This window comes from Carassius carassius, chromosome 23 (assembly GCF_963082965.1).
Source record: "Carassius carassius chromosome 23, fCarCar2.1, whole genome shotgun sequence".
NCBI lineage: Eukaryota > Metazoa > Chordata > Actinopteri > Cypriniformes > Cyprinidae > Carassius > Carassius carassius.
The window spans coordinates 30,672,324-30,699,837 of record NC_081777.1 but is presented as its reverse complement, the minus strand read 5'-3'; the positions used below and the strand labels follow the sequence as shown (position 1 = coordinate 30,699,837).

At 39.4% G+C, this 27,514-nt stretch overlaps 2 protein-coding genes across 5 annotated transcripts in view; one reads left to right on the top strand and one right to left on the bottom strand.

Annotated features, from left to right (window-relative positions):
* aamdc (adipogenesis associated, Mth938 domain containing) overlaps positions 1-27,514 on the top strand; it is a 407,769-nt gene that overhangs the window by 324,111 nt on the left and 56,144 nt on the right. The window lies entirely within an intron of this gene.
* pak1 (p21 protein (Cdc42/Rac)-activated kinase 1) overlaps positions 1-27,514 on the bottom strand; it is a 57,472-nt gene that overhangs the window by 10,382 nt on the left and 19,576 nt on the right. For 2 of the 4 annotated variants that reach the window (XR_009423208.1, XM_059506939.1), the window contains exons 2-9: positions 13,105-13,321; positions 8,617-8,711; positions 7,637-7,784; positions 6,488-6,525; positions 5,759-5,890; positions 2,856-3,090; positions 828-891; positions 691-739 (exon numbers count right to left, since the gene is read on the bottom strand). Coding sequence is in view for 1 of the 4 variants with exons in the window: in XM_059506939.1 (XP_059362922.1) it covers positions 691-739; positions 828-891; positions 2,856-3,090; positions 5,759-5,890; positions 6,488-6,525; positions 7,637-7,784; positions 8,617-8,711; positions 13,105-13,297 (954 nt within the window). In the remaining 3 variants the exon portion in view is untranslated. Of the gene's footprint in view, positions 1-690; positions 740-827; positions 892-2,855; positions 3,091-5,758; positions 5,891-6,487; positions 6,526-7,636; positions 7,785-8,616; positions 8,712-13,104; positions 13,322-22,128; positions 22,238-27,514 lie in introns of those variants that run through there. The other 2 variants (XR_009423210.1, XR_009423209.1) reach the window with 2 other exon arrangements.

Below are 27,514 nucleotides of genomic sequence, written 5' to 3'. Positions count from 1 at the left end.
ATTTGTTGAACAAATATCATTTAATGGCCGCAGTCTATCATGCATGTGCTAATGTTGCCTTAACATCTATAAGCAAATTAAGTAAATGTAATAAAATGTAATTAAATTTGATAAAAATTATATTACAGTTTTATTTGCATTACATTCTATTTCTGAATTTCATTTTATATTTTATTCTATTTTATTTTAAATGTTATTTCATTTAATTAAATTTATATTTATATACATAAATACATACATACATACAATACACAATTATTAAAATAAAAAAATATATATTTTATGTTTTATTTTATATATAATATTTAATTATATATTACATATTGTCAATATTATATTATTAGATATTATTAATTTAATATTTATATAACATCATTATTTATAGTATTTTATTGCATTGAGAACTAAACTTAAAGTCAACTTAATTCAAAAAATATTCTCTAAATATATTCTCTAATTATTTTACACATTAGTCCACTGGTCAGTAATAATAATAGTGATGCTTGCATTATTATTGATGCTTGGTAAGTATTCATTCAAAGCTTTATATTAGTTGTGCACACAAGATTTAACATGCATTATGTCATGCAGGTGCTGAAGGTTGCTTTAACATCCATGAAGAACTGTTATAGTGTCATAGTGCACACTCTTCCTCATCGAGGTGACGTATACGTGTGAGAAACGTCTCACCTCTTGTCCTGTGGCGATGTCTATAGCTGTGTAGACCGTTCCAGACGCCCTGATGACAGAAGAAAATGAAGATGAGGACTGTTTAAAGATTTTGTTAGATTTGGCATTAATAATAAAATGTGCATCGTTAATCTCACCCCTGGCCAATCTTCTCAAATCGGGTGTACTTCTTCTTCGGGTCACCCACGCTGACTATACTTCCTGTGGAGTGAAGATCGCATGTTATTTTAAGAGGTAAGAAACGCTACAAAACATGAAAACTTAAAGAGACACAGACAGACAACAAGGCAGCTGTTTACAAGACAAAAAAGAAGAATGAAGTAGAAAATATAGTGTTTCAGGGTTTGTGGAAGAGCTGGACAACTAATCGAATTAATAATCGATACACTGATAAGAATGCCTTAAACTGTGGTAAACACACACACACACACACACACAAAAACATGTACAATAATTAAATAAATGAATTAATAAATAAATAAATGTTATCATACTGTTAAAAACTTTTATTATTAAGAATAAATATTTTTTTTATTTTTGGTATTTCTACATAAAAAAATGTCAGATTTAATTCAATGTGTTACTATTTTTAATAATTTCTTGTAAAAATTTACTAGCAATTATGGAGTAAAACATTGTTTCTACACAATTTTTTCAGCGTGGTAATAGAAATTAATTTTATTTTTTATTTTATTGCAATGATAAATATAAGTTTAATTAAAAAGTTTATATTAAATGTTGCAAATTTGAGCAAATACATCTTCTCATTTAAGGAAGATATATATTTTTTTAACTTTAAAAAAATTCTATTTTACAGGTAAACAAAACAGTATTACTACAATAATATTGTATGTGGTTTTTATTTAATTTTATAATTTTATATTTTATTTTATTAAAGTAGCTGGGTTCCAAATGTGTATGAAATATACATTGTCTTGTGTTGTGTCAGAAATCAGGCATCGCTTGCTAGTTCTTTTCAAATGCTTTTTTTTTTACAGTATGTTGCGGTTTGAAATGCATGCAAATACGTGTCAAAATAAGTGTAATATAATTTTTGCCAAACCAAGCAGCTGGAGATTGTGAATCGTCCCTCTCACAGTGGTCACATATAAGACGAGAGATGCTCAAACAGTCCAGTCTCACACACGCAAACGATGGTTTCCAGTCAAAACATGTTGAGCAATGAGAGAGAAAGAGAGAGGGAGGGAGGAAAAGGCCTCTAAACCTTTAGGAAAAGACAGATTTACAAGCAGTGAGGTAACGGAGGCTGGGAAACACAGAAAGGGAGAAGGCCAGGGTCTTAAACATCTTCATTTTGAGGTGTAACCCAGCAACTATTGATAAAAACGGAGGACGACAAATCTTTGGCCGAGAGGGGCCTGAGGGGACAGAGACACACTGGATGACTGCAGCAGCATCCCGTTCTTACCAGCAGAGGACGATCTGAGCACGTCTGGAGCGCATGGGGTTTTTAATAAGATACAGGTTCTTAGAAAGTCATGCATCTCTGCAGCAGCTCAAACCAAATCATTTCATGCTCAACGATAACAATGCATGTAAAATATACACAAAAATGACAATAAAATAATGCAGCAAAAAAATAAGCATTGCATGAACGACTCGATCAACAGATACAAGCAGGTTTGAGTTTCTCCGTAAAATAAACACATCATATATACTTGATAGGTCAGGAATAATGTGCAGTCAGCCGGTCAGCAACATAAAATAAACCTTGACGGGGTGATCTAGGGTTTATTTAGCAATAATGTCTTATCATCATCCTCATTACAGGGCTACTTACTAAATAAATAAACAACTGGACATGAAATATTGATTCGTATGAAAACTATTATATCACATGGGGAGAAAGAGAGACCTGAAGAGAGACATGAAACTAGCACAGCCATGCCTCGGATGGACTAAATAAATATACTCGAAGTATTATCTAATTAAACACATTTATTGTTAAACACTAATTAAAACTTTGGGTTTGCAAAGAAGTCTCTTCTCACTGGAGGTGGCATTTATTTGATAAAAAATGATTAGTAAACAAAGAAAAGTGATGATATTCTAAATTAAAATAAGTGTTTTCTATGTAAATACACCAGATTACACAATGAATCATTACAGCGTCTCATGATCCTGTTTGCAGTGTGGACACTTACGCAGTTTCTCGAGAATCTCGTCGTCGGTCATCTTCTTCTTGCGTGTTTTGTCGGTGTTTTGTGGCGTGGAGGGTGGAGGGGTGTTGGTGTTGGTGGTGCTGGCTGTGGCGGAGGTGGTGGAGGGTGGAGGGGTGAGACTGTCGTCCTCAGCGGCCGTGTTAGCGATTGGGGACGTAGCGGCATCTTTAGTGGAGAGCGGACGAGGAAGAGGGTCAATAACGGAGCGCGTGTAGATCTGTGGGGAGGAGACACGTGATTATTAGCAGCGTAGAGTTAATACAAAAAATGAAATTAAATAAAACAAAGTAAAATGAAATCAAAAGAGTTTAAAAAAAAAAATTCAATTAAAAAATAAAAAGAGTGAAATAAAATTAATTAAAATAAAAAATATTAATATAACTGATTAATATAAAAACATATTTATAAAATAAAACATTAATGAAATTAATATATTATTAAATTATAAAATAAAAATAATAAATGTGACCCTGGAGCACAAAAGCAGTCTTTAGTCTTTGGGGTATATTTATAGCAATAGCCAAAAATACATTGTATGGGTCAAAATTATAATTTTTCTTTTATGACAAAAATCATTATTTATGTTCCGTGAAGATATATTTTGTAAATGTTCTACTGTAAATATATTAAAACTTAATTTTTGTTTAGCAATATGCATTGCTAAGAACTAATTTGGACAACTTTAAAGACGATTTTCTCAATATTTTCTCAATATTTAGATTTATTTCTTTTTCTTTTGCACCCTGAGATTCCAGATTTCCAAATAGTTGGATCTCGGTCAAAAACTGTCCCATCATAACAAACCATACAGCTTTCAGATGATGTATAAATCTCAATTTTGAAGACTGGTTTTGTGGTCCAGGGTCACATATAATAAAAAGAGAGAATATGAAGTCAAGATGATAAACCACTAGGACACATGGGGCCCAAACGAAGCGGATGATTCCCAAGACACTGTGGGAAAGGACCGGCCGGCTGGTACCCACAGACACAATAAAAAACGGATTCCAGCACAGCTTGGTCTGAAGTGACTCAAGTGAATATAATTCTCTCCTCAGACCTTCACAACCTGAACAAAACCCTCAAGATTTCTGCTCTCCGGAGCCTCTGTGCTTAATCTGCTCCAACAGAAGCAGATCGCTGTGACACGCATTAAATTTCCTGCTCTTTTCTCTTTTCAGCTGGGGTTGGACTTGTGTTCTTTAATTCATTTTGGAGACAAAAACAGAGCATAAACAAGCAGCCAAAGAGCTGAAGTGTGCAGCCAGATGTTGATTCACTACAGTGTTAAAACACACACACACACACATTTTATATATATATATATATATATATATATATATATATATATATATATATATATATATATATAAAAACACATGTATGTATGTATGTGTTTTATAAATTTTTCTTTTTTATGCTGTAGCGCCCGTGACCTAAAATTCCACACACACAAACACACTCACACACACACAAACACACTCACACACACACACACACACACAAACACACTCACACAAACACACACACTCACACACACACACTCACACACACATACACACACCCACACACACACGCTCACACACGCTCACACACACACACAAACACACACAAAATGAAGAAAGCACATGACAAGATTAAACTTATAATTGTTAACTGGTGAAAGCTAATTCAAAATAGTATTCCAAATAGTAATAATAATAAATAATATATAAATAAAACTAAAATAACAATATTTCTAATATATAGAATAAATATGGTTCTATATTTTTTTCAGTGACTTATGCTCTGAGTGAAATTTTCAATACTTATGCTGTGTTTTCCCTATAATATCTTATTGTAATTTTGCCATTGGCCAATACTGTAGCATGAGCTCAAAGTTCAAAGACATGCCCTACAAGGCTCCTGTGTCCACTGTAGTCATGTGTGGGTGAGAGTGTGTACACATTACAGGACATCATTCATCTCCTCTGACCTAATGAGAGTGAGATCCCTTCACATCAAAACCACACATGAATGAGTGCTGATGGAGCATCTTTAATCATCATCCACCAGGCCTGATCCAGACAGACAAAGGGAAACACACACACACACAAACACACACTCCTGGACTAAAGCTCCAGTCACCTACCCACCGCTCTGAACACATGCATATTTATTTGGTAATTACAGGTTAGCTTGAAGGCGTCTAGAGTCAGAAAACTCATTATTCCAGACTGCAGACTGAACTGTCATGCATCTACTGTACATCTGTGAGCCAACACCCACAACACTGAAACACCTGACCCCTTCCTGTCTAACCAACCACAATAACCTACCAACCACCCCACTACTACACCGAGCACCTTAGCAATGCCCTCAGAACACTTCAATTAATCCAGCAACTGCCTAGAAACCAAACAGCCACTATCTGTCTGTCTGTCTGTCAAGCAACCAATCACAATAATCTACTAACCAGGATTATTATCAATAATTCAAACTAAATCTTTTCAAAATATTTTATTAATTAAAATACAGCTGAAATAAAATAAAACAAATATTAGATTTAGACAAATATTAGACAATTATTAGATTATTAGAACAAAATTTCCCTTAAGCATTTAAGGCAACATCTCAAAGCGAGTATTTGCATTTTATTTTAAACCCATTATTATTATTATTTTATTACTTTTTTTTTACCTATTATTTTACTTTTCCATTTCTTGACACAATGAAAGTATAATTGTGTCATACCTATAAAGCACACTGACCTCAATCCGAGAGCATAACTGTATTTTTACTTAATTATGAAAAAAACTATGCAAGCATTAAAAAACATATACACCCTGGAAGACGCTTAGAAAACCTCAGCAACTGCTCACTGTCTCATATAAGTGAATACTCACAGATTTAGTGTGTTCGGGACGGGGTGCGATGATGGGTGGAGGCGTGGCTTCATCCTCATCCTCATCCTCATCTTCATCCTCATCTTCTGAGACGGGGGCCACGGCGGGGGTCTCCGAAACGGTCTTGGAGTTCTGCGGAGCGTGAAACAAGCCGAGCAGGAAGTGAGGCTGACCGACTGACATCACAACATGAGAGCAGAACAAACCCAACGCCAACATGCCAGCCGCACTCAACCCTCACCAGCTGACCCGATACACCCCAAATACACCTTCACTCCCCATCCCGCTTCACATCTAACCTGATTCGGTCTGAGCTACGGATACGGCACGACTCAGCAGGAGAACTGGACGAAAAAGATGCTGATTCACAGTGCAGAGAGAGAGAGAGAGAGAGAGAGAGAGAGAGAGAGAGAGAGAGAGATGAACCCGCTGGCACTGTCTGGAGTGGCTGGCATCACTTCTGTCCTTCTGTTGAGTGGGCAGCTCTTACGTGACTCTGTCACCTTGTTGTCCACTGTGATGCCCCCTCTCTCACCCCCCCCAATTTTAGCTCTCGGTTCCCTCCTCTCTTTCGCACTTCCCCTCTGGCTAACTTCCTCCCGTCCTATCCTCTGTCAATCTGTCGCGTGATCCGAGAGGACATTTGTTCACATTCCCCTCCTGACCTCAAACGCTTCTGTGCGTGTCACAGATAAAACTGGAAAACAGTCAGACATCACAATGACTCACCACTGCGTTGGAAGAGCTGTAGTTATCGACACCTTTATCTGAAATTAAAAACAGACGAAAGAGAAATGAGAAATACAGTAGAACTAATATACAGACACCACCTTTCAGATATAATCTTTTCAACTGCTGGTTTATAAAGGAGACGTGTGTGTGTGTGTGTGTGTGTGTGTGTAATATGAGATGCATGCACAGGCCCTAAAATTAAATAATTATCTGACACAGCAAAACTGTTGTTCTGTGTAATGTGTGCGTTAAAAAAAAAATCATAAAAAATTTAATTAAGCTTCGTTCTGTGAAAGTTTTACAGTTTTACAAAAAAAAAAAACTTCAAATCAAAAAGATTAAAAACATTAAAACTGATTTTCAATTGAGATGCTATTTTTCAAAAGAAATAAAAAATAAAAATATTATATATAAAATATAATATGTAAAATACAGTTTTAAAATGTTATGTATATATCGTTGCCTTGGAATTTTAAGGGCTTAAGGTCAGACATTTCTGTCAAAATGGAGTTATTCACATATTCTCATTCTGTGACAACTTATTAACATTATCTGATGTTTCTTTTGTAAGCGGTCTACATTTTGGAACTTTAAAAAAAAACTAATTACATCTACAGAAGTCTATTGGATAAAAACACCTTGTTCTCAATACCTCAAAACTGCTCAGAATGCAGATAGACCCTTATATATATATTTTAGTGCTGTCAAATGATTAATCATGATTACTCGTATCCAAAATAAAAGTTTTTGTTTACATTGTGTACCGTGTATATTTATTATGTATATATAAACACACACACATGCATGTACATGCAAAGATTTTATGTTTACATATTAAATATATTTATATATAATATAAATTATATGAATATAAAATGTATAAATATAAATATTTTTTTTTTGATAAATACATATAATTTCCTAAATATATACAGTATGTGTGTGTATTTAGTATATATGCATAATAAATATACAGAGTACACATACATTTAGTATGTAAACAAAAACTTATTTTGGATGCTATATATATATATATATATATATATATATATATATATATATTTGTGTGTTTTCATATTATATAAACAAATTGTTAAAATATTTTTTATTACACATATTTTTCATTTTTTCAAGTGAGTGTCACACCTGTAAAGCTCATGTATTTCTGGCTGTTGGTTGTTTCTTTAGAGTCGTAGAATTTAAGGACATCCAGAACGACCTGAGGATTCTTCTTCTGCTCGAGTTTGGTGATGTTGGATGTCTGGAGTAACCGTGCCCACTGCTCAGGCATGCCCTAAACAGAGAGCCACAACAACAAGCACTGAAGACGGTGTAAATCAAGATAATCAGTCTGCACTGTCACACAGAACTATGACACTCACAATGCGCTTTCTCAAGCATGCCTGTGCTAAAAGCAATGGTAAACCTGACAGATAGATTAATACGGTCTCATTGTGTTCAGTTTGAGTGTGATGCTGGACCACCGCGATGAACTAAAGTAATTTGAGCATCTCTGCTGGCGGGGTTCTGACCCACTGGCTCTCATTAACAATCGTTACACAAACTGAACTCAACTCAGTGTCACACACAGGAAACGTACGGCTGATTTAGGGGTCAGGAAAAGAGCACAGCTCATTTAATACCTTATCAAACATAATAAACCAGATGTAAAGAGGAAGACAGATCTGGACCCGGGGGTTAATGTTGCGAGTCTGAACTGCTGGAGGTTCATTTTCTATATTTGGGTAGCTGATGTCAAACAGGTGCAAGTCTATAAATGAACATCTTTGGCTATTTTTATTTCCGTTTGTCCTTTTTGCCTGCTTTCTTTAGCATTTTCTCTTTATAATCAGATGAGTTCATTCATTTTACAGGTTAAGTGCAGAGTAAAAGTGAATTTTACATTTAGACGTGGCCATAATTTGTTCTTTTCCTAGACAAAAAGTCTATATTTTTTTCCCAGTGTTTGTATATTTGGATACCAGATCCAATGTAGAGTCACAAAAAGAGAGTCTAATAATATAGAACTATATGCATATGTAATAATGTCTGATTGTATGAATAAAGATGTTTTCAACATGGAGCATGTGGGCATCCTTCAGGAAAAGATCTTTGCTCTGACTTACAGTGAACTCTCCAGTGACGGCGTCAAAGCCAACATGGATAGTGTGCTCAAAGTCTGACGGCAGAGAGATCTCTGGACGCTCCTTCTTCTTATTGGCTGAAGACGAGGATGTGGGCGGAGACACAGGTGAGTGAAAGAAGAGAATAACAGTTAAGACATGTTTAAACTTAGATTCAAACATTTCGTGTAAAACATGTTTTTCATTTTGTCTCAGTATTAGACAGATACAGTACAGAATAACGAGAAATCATTGTATAAATATGACCATTCAAAAAACGTACAGATAGATGATTGTAGCATGCATAAGCATGTTGCTAACATGTTTTAACACTCTGCTAGCATGTTTTAACATGTTCCTAACATGTTTTAGAACATCTCTAACATTTTAAGATGTCTCTTGCATGTTTTAGAACATTTCCTGCATGCTAGTAGCATGTTTTAACCTTGTTATCATGATTTAACACATAGCCAGCATGTTTTAACATGTTGCTAACATGTTTTAGAACATCGTAAATGTTTGAACATATTAGTAGCCAGTTTTAAGACATTGCTATCATGATTAAATACATTAATAACATGTTTTAACACTTTGCTAGCATCTTTTAACATGTTGCTAACATGTTTTAGAACATCTCTAACATTTTAAGATGTCTCTTGCATGTTTTAGAACATTTCCTGCATGCTAGTAGCATGTTTTAACCTTGTTATCATGATTTAACACATAGCCAGCATGTTTTAACATGTTGCTAACATGTTTTAGAACATCGTAAATGTTTGAACATATTAGTAGCCAGTTTTAAGACATTGCTATCATGATTAAATACATTAATAACATGTTTTAACACTTTGCTAGCATCTTTTAACATGTTGCTAACATGTTTTTAGAACATCTCTAACATTTTAAGATGTCTCTTGCATGTTTTAGAACATTTCCTGCATGCTAGTAGCATGTTTTAACCTTGTTATCATGATTTAACACATAGCCAGCATGTTTTAACATGTTGCTAACATGTTTTAGAACATCGTAAATGTTTGAACATATTAGTAGCCAGTTTTAAGACATTGCTATCATGATTAAATACATTAATAACATGTTTTAACACTCTGCTAGCATCTTTTAACATGTTGCTAACATGTTTTTAGAACATCTCTAACATTTTAAGATGTCTCTTGCATGTTTTAGAACATTTCCTGCATGCTAGTAGCATGTTTTAACCTTGTTATCATGATTTAACACATAGCCAGCATGTTTTAACATGTTGCTAACATGTTTTAGAACATCGTAAATGTTTGAACATATTAGTAGCCAGTTTTAAGACATTGCTATCATGATTAAATACATTAATAACATGTTTTAACACTTTGCTAGCATCTTTTAACATGTTGCTAATATGTTTTTAGAACATCTCTAACATTTTAACATATTGCTTGCATGTTTTAGAACATCCCTAACATGCTAGTAGTCAATTTTAACACATTGTTTGCATGATTTAATACATTACTAACATGTTTTAACACCGTGCTAATGTTTAGAACATCTCTTCAAACATTTTGGCATGTTGCTTGCATGTTTAGAACATTGTTAAGATGCTAGTAGCTTGTTTAACACACTGTTAGCATGATTTAATACATAACTAATGTGATTTCACATTTTGCTAACAGGTTCATGTTTTAACAGCATGTTTTTTTTAGCACTTGTTAATTTTTCTGGCATGTTTAGCATGATGCTAGTATGTTAGTAGCATTTCATAGGCTAATTACTTTTGCACACAGATATAGAGAAATGTAAATTTTTACATATTTGTAATTGTAATTTTTAATCTATCTATCTGAAATATTTCCACAAAACATCACACCAATTCCAAGTTTTTTTATTTTATTTTATTTTATTCTTATCTTATTTTAGTGCAAATAAGTATCACTAACACTATTGTATGCCGTTTTAAGCTCATAAGTTATTTGGACCAGTGCTGATCTTCATAAAGTCATCATTACAATATATACCCCGTCTGGCATGTATTATGCTGTGCTCCAGTTCCTGAGTGTCACTCATGTGTGCGGATGCTGCTAATGCCTGTTATTATAAACGTCCTCATCTGCTCTGTGCTGAAGCCAGGCAGGGTCTTAAATATTAACGATGTGCTAACGGGCTGGTAATTATCACAAAACAGGCCTGCAGAAAGACGAGCTGCTCAGAACGCACAAGTGAGACGAACCCTTGACACAGAGACATGAGCTGACGCACAGGTGTTTGTGTTATACACTGAGGAAGTGTGAGAATCTGATGACACAAACTAGGAGTATCACTGTATAAAATTATTGTTATTTTAACAGTAAAAGACTGTAAAAATGCTACAGTAAAATCCCGTTAACTGGTTAACAGTAATTTTCTATCCTATATTAGGTGAATACATGTAATTGCATTTAATGTTATTTTACAGTAAAATTCTGTTAAAAATGAATTTTTTGGAAGTGAAAAAGAAGTCACTGTATAATTTACAGTGAAAAATCGTAAATCGACACAGACCCAGAATTCCCAACATGTTTTTTTTAAATGACGTTTCTTCTTAGTTTTTTCTTATCAGTTGTGTACATTAGGGTTTAATCTTACATCTAATGTTGTTAAATGAATGTTTACTGCATTATTTCAGTATCATGTGTCACAATAATGGGGTTTAATGTTAGTGTGAATGACACTGTGCACATTCTATATAAGTCTTGTCCTCCTCAGCTCATAGAAAAGCTGTTTGTTATGAGATTTTGTTCATCATATGACTTTCTCATCACCACATATTTTTGGTGGTTATTAGTGCATTACAATGGTTCAAAACAGATATTAGTACTTCAATATGTTGGTTTATTAACATCACATCAGTTAACAAAATGCGCTATTTAATTGTGAATTTAAGTTAAGTCTGTAAACGCTAAAATTTTGCTACCTTTTTCTCTTTTTTTTACAGTGAAGTTCTGGCAACCACAGCTGGAATCTATTGGTACCATGGGCTGACAGACAGGACTGACAGGGGACCTAACAAATAGGTAAAAACTAATGTAAAATTTTTATTATATTATACACTATATAAACCATCATCATTATGTATATTTCAAATAATAATAAAATTAATGATGTCTTTGATTTTACTTATTTTGGCAATAAAAGTTAAATATTGACCGACTGCGATCGGATAAGGGCCGTTTGCATATCTATTCAGTATAACAGCCGCAGTGGATGGATAGACTAATAAAACGCGATTTAGCGATCTGAAACAATGGCCTCAGTACCCGAAGGGACAGAGATGAGGTGACCAGACGTCCAGTTTTTCCTGGGAGTCAAAATTTGTTGTCGATTAACTTAAAGTTAGTGAAGGCGGTATAGGCGAAATCATGCTGATAGAAGTGTTCTCTCTCTCCACTTCCTCAGTTCTCACATACAGCGCGGGATCAGTTCTCTCAGCGCTCAAATATACACACAGCAGTCCAGATGTTTATTGTGTAGTAGAGTATCTCACATAAATACAGTCGGTTATGGATTAAGTGAACGTGAACGTGAACCGGTGGGTAAAAACTGAACGTGTGTCTGTATTCCATGCATGTCTTCCGTCTTAAAAGGACAACATTCCAAATGAAATGCCTATCTTTCAAGATGTTAAATAAATGTATACATGTTAAGTAAAACCTACAGTATCTGAAAAATTAGTTTAATTTGTATCTCTATTGTATTTGTCTTATTGTGCTTCTTTTAATATATATAAATTGCTCATTTTTCACTTCTGTTAAATGGATAGTTCACCCAAAAATGAAAATAGTCATAATTTATTCAAGATTTTGCAAATGTATTCCTTGACTAAAATTTCTCATAAGCTTAATTGATTTGGTCTAAAGAGAGAATAATTAATGATTATTTTAATTGACTAATAGCTGCGCAGCTGTGCAGAGGGGGCCCAATTAGATTTGTTTGTCATGGGGCCCAAAATTCCTGGCAGCGCCCCCGATTGTAACTTCACGATTTGATTCATATCGATTCTTGAGGTCACGTTTTGTTTAAAAATGTATTCACCATTTTTCCATTTCGGTTCACGATTTCTGTGGCTTTCTTAATACTTCCATAATAACAAAAGCTTTTTTCCAATCATTTCCCCTCGCTAAAAACGGGGCAGGATGTATTTGTGTTTCACTCCTTGCTGTTGCCGTTTTGTTCTGACAACATCATGTTATTATTATTATATTAACTCGAAAATAGATTTTTTTTTACATTTGTGAATCACTGGAAGATTGAATTGTGATTCATATGTGAATTGATTTTTTCCCCCGCCCCTACCATGAACTAAGAAGATTGGTGTGTATAAACCGCAAAGGTCAAAAGGTTTTTGGTCATAAAGTTGGCACACAGATGCATTGTGGTGCTTCTCGAGACCTTTGACCCTGAATGACTCCTTCATTTCTATTCTTTCCAGGTTCCTTTGAAGTCCTTGTTTTAGTAATCACTCACTCTTGTCTCCTCCTCCGGTGAGAATGGATCGGATGAAGCCTTCTTTTCTCCTCTTGTCCTCTGGGTTGGGTGGCAGAGGTTTGGAGCCGTGATTCAGTGGGCCCGAGTCTTTCCCGGACGAGCCAATCATGGTGCTGGTGTTTCTCATGGGTGGAGCTGGCGGCTTGTCTTCTACTTCCCCATTGTCTGACATCTTCAGCTGTGGGCGTGGCTAAATCTGAAACACACAACCAATCAGAGCTACTGAAATGGTGAAAAGGGGAGGGGCTAAAGTAAATCAACAGCAGGGGATGCTGGAATGAAACTTGAAGCATAATTAGATTTACTAAATTACCACCAATCTTCTTTTAATAGCATTTAGATTCAACTAGGACACAGCAGGAAAAAACAGCTAAGACTGGAGAAAACACCATCTGAGTTAGTTTCAGACAGGAATAAAAAACATTTCATAATATATTCACACAGAAAAAAGCTATTAGAAACTGTAATAATATTTCACAATTGAATAGCTTTTACCGTATTTGTAATCAGGCTGCATTGATAAGCAAAAACATAAAAAAATATAAAAATAAATCACCAACCTCAAACTTAAGAGGTTAATTAAAATCACCAATCCTAATATATGAACAATAGAGAATATTCCCTTATTAAACAATGTTCTTAAGTTTTCAGCCCCGTCTTTGCTGTAGAAAGCAGATGATTCAATGAAGCAGCTCTGACATCAGTCCTGACACCTCGACTCAATAAACCAGGATTATGTAATTCTGGACAGACTGTTTTATTTTTGGTTTGTGCCCATTAATATGAAATGCTTTTGGGAAGCTGACATGTGCTGCGGTGTGACATGTTCTTCTCCATTTAAAACTATTGTAAACAACGTTTTGCTCAAATTGTTTTATTAATGTTACACATGCAGATTTAAGACATTAATGACTACACAGAGATGACATGGAATACTTGTGCTTTAAAAAAAAAAAAAATTTTTTGCAGTTACATTAACTAAGATGCACTTTTCCTTAAAGGAAAACATGCATATTATAATATATATATATATATATATATATATATATAGTTATTCTTACTTTCTTTACTGCATTTCATTTCACCGCTAATTTTTTTTTACTAAACCTGGCATTGTAAATACTATGACCATTTGTGACACTATGGCAGACTGCTCTGGATGAAAGCCTCTGCTAAATGAATAAACGTAAATGTGAGCTCTACACTAAAATCTTTATGCCTTTAACAAAAAAAAGCTTCATTGGCAAATTATGTGTCAACTACTGCATATGCGAATCTAGGCACTAGTGTTGCACGGTGCACCGATACTTGAAAAGTATTGCGATTCACGGAAATTAAAAACGTCACGATTCCTAAATTTATTAGTATCGATACTTCAAAGAATGACTGCGTTTCAGATTTGTAAGAGACGTATTTCATGTTGGTGTGTGCAACGCACGCTTCCAGTGCCTCCCTATGGACGTCTGTGTTTTCTCCTCACGCAAGCAGCAAAAAAGCACTACAGCGAGATGGCTGCATTAGTGGCTTTACTAAACTGATTTGGCTTTACTAAAATGTTTGCATAATCGCATTAAATAGTTTAAATAAATTTTTCAGATGAACAAAGCACGAGGTTTCATATATAATATTCACATTAATCAGGGATTAAACGTGGGGTTTAACGTGTTCTGTATGCTAAATATGAAAACGAGCGTAACTGCACAGCACCAATAACTGCGCTTTGTATCTGCTGATTGCTGATCCGAGATTTACATGCTTGGCTCACTGACCCTGTATACTCATTCATTTCGTTCATAAACGAGATGTGTCAGTTCATTCAACTCGTTCACGAATGAGAAGATCTCTCGATCTCGTTCAGCGTAGGGCGTATGGGTTCACTACATTCAACAAATCACATGCTCCGTCACATCTTGAGTAACTCTTTGACAGGATGAAACCGTTCACAGAGCTGTTCACGAGCTGCGCATGTGCTGCTAATAGCGCCGTGCTCGCGCGCTGCTGTGGAGGGAGGAACTTCAGTGAACGAGAAATATTTTATTAGGTTGTTTGATAAGGTTACAGTACGAAGGTCTAAGTAGCAATGTATATTCAGTGATGTCCCCGATGTGCGGGTCGGGGCAGGTAAAGAAATTTTAGTATATTTGCGAGCTGGGGCGGGCCAAATAATTTAATAAAAGCGGAACCCGTGGGTTGGAAAAAAACCAGAGCCACGCATCGTTAGGCTACATGTGCAAGCCGAGCACAAGTGATACTGTGGCCGCCGGTCCACGACTGGAAGAAAAAGATGACGAGAGATGAGTTCCCTTTTCGAGAGTACTCTCGTACTGCGTAAGCTAGCTTACGCTATGGGAAAAGGTCCCCTTTTCTCGAGAATATGAAGCCAAAAATTATCCTTAATTTTTAAATAATGTAAAACGCAGTGCTGCAGCACAGCAGACCCAAGCGAAGCGGCTCGCGTGATTATTGGCTGTGCTGCGGCAACTGCAGCAACCTATGGTGAGGCGGCGGAGAGTAACGAACCAATGGGGGCGCTTCGCGCCCATTGGACGTCAGAGCGCGCCAAAATAGGCGTGGCTGGAACTATATAAGCCACCGCTTCACCATAGGGATCAGATTTCATCTCCTTCAGCGATCTCACCTGCACTTCGCTGTCTTCTCCGGAGAAGCCTCTACACGCCGTCGAAAAGCCTCTCAGCGGGATAGCACTGCAACGCAGATCTGAGGACGCCGGCTCGTGCTTCATCTCGACGCCGCCTTCAGCACTCGCTTCCTGCTGCGCCATCCGGCGTGACTATATCCTTTTCAAAGCTAGTGTGTTTGCCGCTGCATCACACTTTTTTCCTCCAGAATTCGAGGCGTTGTTTCAAATGCCTCGGGCCTGCGCTTCCTGCCGAGGCCCTCTGCCCAGCGAGGACCGCCACATCATCTGTGTCTCCTGCCTGGGCCGCGAGCATGCTGAGAGCGCACTCTTCAAGGGCGGCTGCCCTGAGTGCGACGACATGGCTATATCGACCCTGCGGGCTCGATTAGCTCAAACCAGCCACGATGCTCCACCCGCTCCGCCTCTTCTCTCTCAAGTGCCGCGTATGAAACGCCGCGATCAGAGAATGCCTGAGCATACTGCTACACGCGAGCTCACGCCGGAACACTCCCCGCGTGCCTCGCCCGCGCTCTCTCCTTCGCCTGTCCTCTTCGTGGACGAGCAGCGCCAGTCCCTGCTCACCAGCGCCCCCTTCTCCTTCGGAGCGCCTGAGGCGGAAGAGGACAGACACGACAGCCTTTCTCTCGTCGCGTCCAGTAGTGAGGAATGGTCGGGCTCCATTGCGGACCCCCCCCCCCTCTACAGCACCCAGCTGCACCGGACAACGCGCCGATATCGACGCGGAGCTTACTCGCGTGCTTACAAGGGCTGTCAGCGACCTTCAGCTCGACTGGTCTCCTCCAGACGAGCCCGCTAAAAGCAGGCTGGATGAATGGTTCCTGCAGGGGCGCCCTTCGGCCCCTCCGCAAAGAAACGCCCCCTTCTTCCCGGAAGTTCACAATGAACTCACGAAGTCGTGGAAAGCCCCATTGTCCGCACGCTTGAAGACTTCTGTCTCGTCAGCGCTCTCCTCTGTCGACGGCGCCCGAGACCAAGGTTACGAGAGCCTCCCCCCTCTCGAGGAGGCTATTGCTGCACACCTCTGCCCGCCCTCAGCCGCTGGATGGCAGTCGAAGCCTGTGCATCCATCCAAGCCGTGCCGCACCACCTCAGCTCTCGCTGGCCGAGCTTACACCTCCGCTGGTCAAGCTGCTTCGGCTCTACACACCATGGCTGTGCTGCAGGTTTTTCAGGCCAGACTTCTCCGTAACCTGGACGAGTCTGCCCCAGATACCTATGACTTTAAAGATCTCCGCAGCGCTACTGATCTAGCCCTGCGTGCGACAAAGACCACAGCACAAGCGATCGGCCGAAGCATGGCAAGCCTCGCTGTTTTAGAGCGACACCTCTGGCTCACGCTCACGGAGATGAAAGACGCCGACAAATCCGCCTTTCTCGACTCTCCTATCTCGCCTTCCGGCCTCTTTGGCCAGTCGGTTAAGGGTTTCGCTGAACGCTTCACTGAGGCTCAGAAAACGTCACAGGCAATGAGACACTTCCTGCCGAAACGCTCTAGCTCTGCTGCGGGACGCCGTAGAAATGCGCCGCCCCCTCAGACCTCGAAGCCATCGCAGCCAGACTTACAGTCTCGCCCAGCGACCAAAACCCAGCACCGCTCTCACTCTACGAGCCGCAAACCGCCAGAGAGACGGGGACCTCGGCCCAGGATTGTGCTGAACCCCGAGCCTCCGAAGCCCTCCTGACCTTCGGGCTGAAAAGACCGTGGTTAAGTCCCGCTGCGGCCGGACCACCACACAAGAAACCTCACATGCTTCCTCCAATCCCCTTCCTCCAACAATGCACGCACGCCTGCACACAAACGCCGTTTTCACGGCGACCTCAATAAAGCACAAAAAGAGCTTTTTCTATGTAGGCAGTGTGCCCACTACACAGTACGCACCCCTACATGTATACACACTCCCCCAAGTGTCACAAAGACTCACTCGGGTCTCCTTTCATGCCCACCTTCCCGCTCGCGCCGGAGGTGCTCTAAATGTAGCGCGCGTGCCCACTTCTCAGTGCGCAACCCTACAAATAAGCGCTGTCACCACAGTGTCACAAGCACAGCATACTCGAGCTACTGGTCCCCTCATAACAGGCGGCCAGTGCCCGAAGCACATTCAACCCATAGCCGCACGAGCCGCTGCATGGCAGGCCATCCCCGGCATATCAAATTGGGTTTTGAATATAATAAAACGAGGTTACTCGCTCCAGTTCGCTCGCAGACCGCCGCGCTTTCGCGCCGTGGTCGAAACGAAAGTGAAAAGCGAAATGACACACGTCCTTCGCGCTGAACTGATAAACCTTCTTGCAAAAGGGGCGATAGAAACTGTCCCCCCTGCGCAGCGCGAGTCAGGCTTTTACAGCCGCTACTTCCTCGTACCAAAAAAGGATGGCGGTCTCAGACCCATCCTAGATCTCAGACGTTTGAACAAAGCGCTTATGACGCGATCGTTCAAAATGTTAACTACCAAACAAATACTCGCGCAAATTCGCCCGAGGGATTGGTTTTTCTCAGTGGATCTGAAAGACGCTTACTTTCTCATTCAAATAGCACCCCATCACAGGCCACTCTTGAGATTCGCCTTCGAGGGGCAGACTTATCAGTACATGGTTCTTCCATTCGGCCTCTCCGTAGCGCCCCGTACGTTTACACGGTGCATGGATGTTGCTCTCGCACCCCTGAGAATGCGGGGAGTGCGAGTATTGAACTACCTCGACGACTGGCTAGTTTTAGCCCATTCCGAGGAACTACTGACGACACACAGATCCTGGATCCTCAGCCATTTAGAATGCCTGGGTCTCACGATCAACACTGTCAAGAGCGCTCTGTCTCCCAGCCAGAGGATTTCCTTTTTGGGGATAGACATAGACTCTGTGACATGTACAGCGCGTCTGACGTCACAGCGCGCTCTCACTATTCAGCATTTAGCCGTGTCGTTCAAAGCCGGGTCTCTTTACCCGCTCAAACGATTTCAGGAAATGCTAGGTCTGATGGCATCAGCCTGGATATCCGGCCGCGCGCGCATCAGGGTGACCCACGGCTGCATCACAGCTCTGGCCCCTTGGAAAATAGCCAACTGGTATCAGTTAGGCGTAAGCACGGGCGCTGTCTCGAAATGGAAAGTAGTCTCGACAGATGCATCCAACCTCGGTTGGGGCGCCCTGTACGAGGGCAGGTCTGCCTCCGGCCTCTGGTCGAGCCCGGAGCGACTGTTACACATAAACTGTCTGGAGATGATAGCGGTCGAACTATCCCTGAAAGCTTTCCTCCCATTTTTAAAGGGCCACCACGTTCTGGTCAGATCAGACAGCATGTCAGTGGTGGCCTACATAAATCGCCAGGGTGGTGTCAGGTCAGAAACCTTGCACACCCTGACCGAGCGTCTTCTGACATGGGCACATTACAATCTGCGCTCGCTAAAGGCAGCGCATGTACCTGGCATCCTGAACCGGGGCCCGGACATGCTTTCCAGGGCGAATGTTCCCCCTGGGGAGTGGTCTCTTCACCCACAGACGGTTCAGTTGATGTGGAGCATCTTCGGCAGGACAGAGGTCGACCTCTTCGCCTCAGAAGACAACGCTCATTGCCCAATATATTTTTCAAAGAGCAGGGACGCGCTGGCCCTCGATTGGCCCAGACGCCCGCTTTATGCCTTCCCACCGGTCGCGATGCTACCGCAGGTCATCGATCGGGTCAGGAAGAGCAGATGTGCTATGCTGCTAGTAGCCCCACTCTGGACGACCCAACCTTGGTTCTCCGAGCTGATGCAGCTGTCCAGTACAGCCCCATGGCCAATACCGCTGCGGAAAGATCTCCTCACGCAGCTGAAGGGCGCGCTCTGGCATCCCCACCCCGAACTTTGGGCCCTTCATGTATGGCCCCTCAACGGGTACCCGGGAACCTCCCTGAGGGAGTGTTAAAGACCATTACGGAAGCCAGAGCGCCCTCAACCAGGCGCCTATACGCGCAGAAATGGTCAGTGTTCTCCACCTGGTGCAGGACACGGAACCTAGACCCTCACTTATGTGACGTGACGGAGATACTCTCCTTCCTACAGGAGCGTTTAGATGCGGGCAGATCCCCGTCTACGCTCAAAGTGTATGTGGCAGCCATTGCAGCTTCTCATGCTCCGGTGGCCGACCTATCACTGGGAAAAAACTAACTGGTCATTCGTTTCCTTAAGGGAGCTCGTCGGATGAACCCTCCCCGACCCCCTTCAATCCCTTCCTGGGACCTGTCTACGGTCCTAGAGGCCTTAAAGGGCCCCCCTTTTGAACCGCTTCAGTCTGTCGATATGAAGCTTCTTTCGTTCAAAACCGCTTTTCTACTGGCTCTGGCCTCAGTCAAGCGAGTGGGGGATTTACATGCGCTATCTGTAAGCGCTGACTGTCTCGAGTTTGGGCCTAATGACTCCAGAGTCATTCTCAGACCAAGACACGGCTATGTCCCCAAGGTGCTCTCAACACCGTTCAGAGCGCAGGTCATCTCGCTGTCAGCCCTTTCCTCGCAAAGCGACGAAAGCAACGCGAGCTTCATCTGCCCCGTCAGGGCTCTTAAAACCTATATTGCGCGCTCCGCCTTATTCAGGAGGTCGGACCAGCTCTTCATATGCTTTGGTGGGCGCACCCGAGGTCTCGCCACCACGAAGCAAAGCCTATCGCGATGGCTTACAAATCTAAGGGCCTTCACTGCCCGTTCGGCATCAGAGCCCATTCCACCCGAGGTATGGCCTCGTCATGGGCGTGGTCCTGCGGGATACCACTGGATGATATCTGTGCGGCGGCAGGCTGGGCCTCTCCGTCCACATTTATTAGATTCTATAATCTGCAAGTCCCTGCCCTGCAGGCCAGGGTACTTTCTATATAGACGTGCTAAGCCTTATCACGTCCCCCTTTTTTCGTTCCCTATATAAAGCTCACTAAGGTTGGCTGTTGGGACTGGGATTTCTCCTGCTATAAAGCCCCGAGCTCTCGCCTCGGGCTGTGACAGGTTGAAGTTCCCGAGCACGCACGGCGTTTTACATTGTGTTCCCATAGCGTAAGCTAGCTTACGCAGTACGAGAGTACTCTCGAAAGGGAACGTACTCGGTTACTAACGTAACCTCGGTTCCCTGAGATGAGGGAACGAGTATTGTGTAACCTGCCGTGCTATGTGCTCGGACCGGGTGATCGCTTCAGTCGATTTAAAACCTGATCCCTATGGTGAAGCGGTGGCTTATATAGTTCCAGCCACGCCTATTTTTTTTGCGCGCTCTGACGTCCAATGGGCGCGAAGCGCCCCCATTGGTTCGTTACTCTCCGCCGCCTCACCATAGGTTGCTGCAGTTGCCGCAGCACAGCCAATAAGCGCGCGAGCCGCTTCGCTTGGGTCTGCTGTGCTGCAGCACTGCGTTTTACATTATTTAAAAATTAAGGATAATTTTTGGCTTCATATTCTCGAGAAAAGGGGACCTTTTCCCATAGCGTAAGCTAGCTTACGCAGTACTCGTTCCCTCATCTCAGGGAACCGAGGTTACGTTAGTAACCGAGTACGTTTTCTCCTCTGAAAGAAAAGGTTGCACAACTGACAGAATAAGTTACAATATCTGAGATATTGATTTTTTTTTTTTTTTTACTTGAATGCCATTGCTTAAATTGATATTATTTATCTTTTGACATTTAATCTTCTGAGTTCAGAAACATTGTTTAATATAATCGCTGTTCATATTTTTATTCAAAGCTCAGAATCAAGATAAATTTATTACTCTTATGTTTCTTATGATTACTGAGATAATGCTGCTAAATTTATTCTTTCTTTACCTTGAATGTCATTGCTCTAATTTATATTTTGATATTTCATATTTTGTTCAAATGTTATATCTGCTGTTCATATATTCATTTATTAGTGTGTTATATGATTAGAATGTTGTCCCGGTTTTAAAATAAAGCACAGCAAAGATATTTGAGAGTGTATTTACCCTTTTCAGGAAAAGTATCGAAATCGCAATTCTAGACTAGGTATTGGTATCGAAACAATAATTTTGGTATCGTGACAACACTACTAGGCACACAATCCAAACAAGACCGAGATAACAGCGTCACAATAAATACCTGCACAAGATACCGACAAAACAAACACCACCCTCATCTTTACATACAGTACAAAACTGTCACTGTCAGCTCTAGTAGTAGTTCTTATTATCAGTCAACATTAATATCAGTCAAACAGAGAGCAGCATAATGCTATTTAATGACAGCAACTGAGATGCACACAAGCCTGCTGAATGTAATAAACTTCTATTGTGACCGTTTCATATCCTTCAGATGGACATATGAATATAAAATACACACGTCTGCTGATAGACTGTATAAAACTTCACCTCACCAAACACCGTCCAGCATACTGACACTCAATCTCGGCAGTATTCCTGTAAGAACAGCCGCTCCAGATCCCGTATGTGTGTGTGTGTGTGTGCTGGTTTTAAGAGGTTGTGGCCTCCCTGATGTGATGTCACAGGTGAACAGGAAAGACTATGAGTTTGATCTGTGACTGACTGGACATGAATGGTGTAAGATAATAGCAGAGACTGAGAAACACACACACACAAACACACAAATAGGAAACTGTATTACCTGTAAACACACTTCAGCCATGAGCAAACAGACAACAAAAAGGCAGCAGGGCAGACAAACATACAACACAAGTGTGCTAAAGTCACAGTAACACATGCACACACAGCAGGTCATCCACAGTTTCTGGATCTGTTGTGTGAAACCCTTTTCTATCACGGTGGGGACTTCCATTTGACTTACGCTGTTTTACACTGAGCTAATGATATTTTAGATCATCTAACACTACATGTAACCCTCACACAAACCTTTCTGCAGTTTTATATACTCCTGAAGTCATTTATGTTTATTAAGTCATTTTTCTCTCTGTTTCCCTCAGCATAGCTGACTTCAGGTTGAACTAGTCCTCACAATGGGCAAAACCTGACCCACACACACACACACACACACACACACACACACACACACACAACGCCCATGTGGACTCACATTTCAGACAATGCCGTCACATTCAGCAGAAGTCTGTCATCACTGTGGTCTCTTTTATCAGGAACACACACACACACACACACACACCCCTTAGTTAAACTAAATACAGAGTCAAGGTGTTAAAGTTCATCTGCTGATAAACGTGTCTACAAAGAGATGTGACTCAAAACACATGCACACATCTAGGCCCCATGTAAAAGGAATGAAAATTTTGTTATAAAAAATGAAAAAAATGTGTTAACTAATACATAAATGAAAAAATAAACAGATAGATAAATAAAAAGAATTATAAGAGATAAATGAGCAAATAAATAAATAGATCAATAAAAGAGATAAATATTAAAATAAAAAGAAGAAACAAATAGATAGATAAATCAAAATAAACGATAAAAATATGAAATCTGTAAATAGGTCAATAAAAAGGGCGACATAAATAAATAAAAAATAATTAATATAAAATAGCTAAAAATAAATGGATGGGTGAATAGAAAGAAAGAAAGAAAGAAAGAAAAAGAAAGAAAGAAAGAAAATGAGATTTGAATAAACACCCTAAACCCAACTAAAGGGAAAAAAAAGTACTAAAAGGGATAAAATAGTTTATAATAAGAAACAAAGTCCCAGTGATTTAAAGCAATTATAATAAACAGAGCTGCCATTGTGAACCGCACTGTGAGATATAAAGCCACAATTACTTTAAAAATCACCGAAACACAAGTACACAAGTGCTTTAAAGACAGTGAAACAGCAGGAATGAGGAAGACTTTGGTCTGGTCTCTGGTAATTAAACTGACCTCAGCTCGAGCACACACACACACACACACACACGTCTAACAAACCTGTGGTGCTTTTCATTCAGCTAAACAAAGGGCTTCATTCACAGCTGAACCTGCATGTTCCCCTTCATTGTCTCAAAGATGCAGAAACCAGAACCAAGTTCCAGACCTGTAAACCACCAAACACACACCACAAGAGGAAGTTCTGGTGTGCACCTGTGAGTCAGCGCTCTGTTTGTCAGGTCGTCTACAATTAAATGACATGAGAAACAGCTGATGGCTGTCCTGCGACGTACCGGCGAGACATCAGACATCATCAGTGTGGTTTGTCTTGGTACTGTCCCTGATCTCATCAGTGTTTCACTGGTTTCTCTTCACCTGGCTGCTGCATCCTTCAAACACTCAACACTGGCACAATCTCTTCTGGTTTCATGTCTACAGGCCAAACGCAGCTACAGCAAGCGCTTCTGATTACAAAAAAAGATCAAATTAACTCAAACTGCAATTTATTTTAATTGCAATAATGACTTGGTTCTGCTACTGAATAAAAAAAAATGTAAATCTGACAATTTTTACTCACAAATTTAAGACATTTAAGATATGCAATTTTTGAAAAAGTAAAAAAAAAAAAAGTCACAATTGTGAGATAAAAAGTCACAATTACACAATTATGCAATTTACAAGCTGAACTGCTGAATATAAATTCATAAGAAAACAGACAACATTTTGAGATTAAAAAGTTGCAATTACAATAATGCAATTAAGAAAAGTTGAACCTTGAGATGTAAACTCAGAATTCTCACGTTTTTCTTGTAAATCCAAAATTTATATCTCATAATTATGACTTTATATCACAATTCTGAGTTTTATACCACAGTTCAGTCAACTCTATCAGAATTGGCAAATAAACAAACAAACAAAAGAAAAGTGCAGATATGATGATTCTCTTCATTCTATTAAACAAATGCCAGTTATAATTAAAAACTACAATCTAATTAGCACTAAACAAATGAACTGTGGGTTTGTATCAGCTTATTTGTGCAGTTAGTGACATTATTGTTAATTAAAATTATTTGAGAAAGATTTCATTCATTTAAATAATATTATATAAAAATAAAAAAATACAAAAATTGAAGCGAAACAAAAATATAAAATAACTAGAAGGACATAAAATCATTACATGTTAAGCTGACATTAAAATGAAAACAAAATATCAAAATAAAATTGAATGCAAAAGATGAATAAATACTCCAGTCCTAAATAAAACAAGGGGTTTTCTGAGCTCTGAGATCACACAGAACGAAGCATCATTCATCAGGATAAGAATAGCTCTCGTCTCTCTGGAGGTGGAAAAGAGCGAGGACGGATGAAAATAGCCGCCGTTATAAATGAAGAAACTGAGAATTCAATTCTGGGCTCTTCCTGATAGACTCAGAGCGGGCTTCTGATTACTCCTGCCTCACGCTAATTAAATGCTGGTGTTGTGACATTCGTTTGCCTCCAGCTGCGAGAAACAGACTGTATGAGACCTGCAATGCAAGGCCAGAAACAGCTTTTCATTACCTCCATGAAGCCACGCAGAGACAGAACTGGCACGCACGCAGGTTAATCTCATGTTCAAGCTGGTGTTAAGAAAATGATAGCAAACAAAGACATGTGAGAGGATGTTTATAGACTCAAGATGTCTGATCCTGAGACTAAAATTACACTGAAAGCATCTTAAAACATTCACGTGTTAGAAATGCACAGAGACACAAAACAATATTCATTTTGCCAACATGTCCTAGACTTCTGCTATTAATCTCTTTTTTAAAGTTTTAATTTTTAAAGTGTTTATTAATATTTTGAATTAGCTTTTATTTTTATATTTTAATTAGTTTATTTTAAATTAGGTTTTAGCTATTTTAATAGGTGCTTGTCACTTTTGTTACACTGAAAAAAATTTGATCTAGAAACAATTTTCCCTCAAATTGCTAGTAAATTTCACAAATAACTACAGAAAATTACAAATAAGACAATGAATTAAATGGTAAATTTTAAAATAGAAGGCATGCAATTTTATTTTATGTAAATATATGTAAAATTATGTAAATAAATACATACTCCAATACTGTTTTTTTATTATCTTTCTAATTTATTTTTATTTTTATTTCCATTTTAGTATTTCAAGTGAATGTTTATTTTTAAGGTCTGGCCTTTCATTTTTATTTTATTAAAATTTTTCAATTACTGAAACTCATTTTTATTTTCTTTAGTTGCAAAATTTTTTTTGATATTTTGATAGTGTCACACAACCAATCATTAACAGAATGAGAGCATGTGATTGACATGCCAAGCAGCCAATCAAATTTCATATGTTTTTAACATCCCATTCAGGGGCGAGTTTACCTGAAATAACTGATGTCACAATAACAGGTTAATGAAAAAAAAAAAAAAAGGTCTGTTTGAACAGAATAAAACTGCTGAAAATAGTAAAATGTGTGCAGAGTTTGTAACCAGAATTCCTGTGTGTACAAAAAAACAGACCTTATGTCATGGACAAAGCTACTAAATATCTTGAACCAAACTTGAGACATCAATCATACAAACTTATCAAATCCTGTAGTTAGTTCTTCCTCAAAAATACTAAATGCATCGACTCAGTCTGTATCTTGTGCATGGTGTATAGCAATATTTGTGTCCAATTTGCATTTATTATTTCAAGCAATATGCAAGTTGCATGCAATGGGTGTTCAGTCTGAGACTCTCTGGTTCACACACGTCCTTCCTTCTGTTGCATCTCATCTGAATGTCTGTCTGATGTCCAAACACTGGACTCTGACACTGCGATGGGCTCACGGACATCACAGATCTGTTTCATAACAAGACCACTGAGATCAGAGTCTCTCGACCAGAGGGAGATGGGGAGAGACATTCACAGTGGCCTTTTTAATAAGATATTAAACTATTTTTTGCCATCCTAATAAATGTTTCTGGTCTTATTTTACACAATTCATCACTAAACATTATTGTAAGGAAAATACAAATGTTGATTTTCAGTCTTTCATCAAAATGCTGAGGAGTGTGGGCAGAATTTAAAGGAATAGTTCACTCAAAAATCCTACTGTGAGGTTTTTATCAGCTGTTTGGACTCTGATTCTGACGGCACCCATTCACTGCAGATGATCTACTGGTGAGCAAGTGATGAAATACTACATTTATCCAAATCTGATGAAGAAACAAACTCTTCTACATCTAAGGTGGCCTGGGGGTGAGCACATTCACAGTAATTTTCATTTTTTTCTCTAAGATCATCAGAGTGCATTTTACAAGAAAATACTATTTCAGTTTTTCTATTTAATGTGTTTCTTGCCTCAGTAATTGTTTTTGAATTTTGTCAGCAATTTCTGAGAGAAAACGGTGTCAACAACAATTTTTTGTCTCAGTATCGCAGATCAGCTGTTTCAATCGATGCATATGACATGCAAATCAAAGCTTAAACTATGTGATACTGGAGCAGTTTAATATTTATAGCTTTCTAAAAACTGCATGAAATCTCACCGTCATGCACAGAATATTTCACATGGCCAATCAAACTCTGGGTTCAGTGGCTTCAAACCTCTAGCAGTCTGCCGTTCCCTGGAGATCCAGCTTTAAAAACACACTCATGCCTGGCAGGACATGACGCTTCACGTCTCCCCAGGAGGACACACACTCTCTCAGGGTTAAACTGGGTAGCAGGCCATCCTGCCATCTTCAACATGCACACACACACACCCTCCAGACAAAATAATTACACATTCTGATGTTCAAAGACAGATGATGTGAGAATGAGCAATGCATGCATGTGTGTGTGTGTGTGCATGCACAGCCAGGCATCTATTAAAACCATGAGAGACGATCATAACAGTGCCGGCGGTCGTTGAAGGGGTTCGTGTTACAGATGGAGAACAGT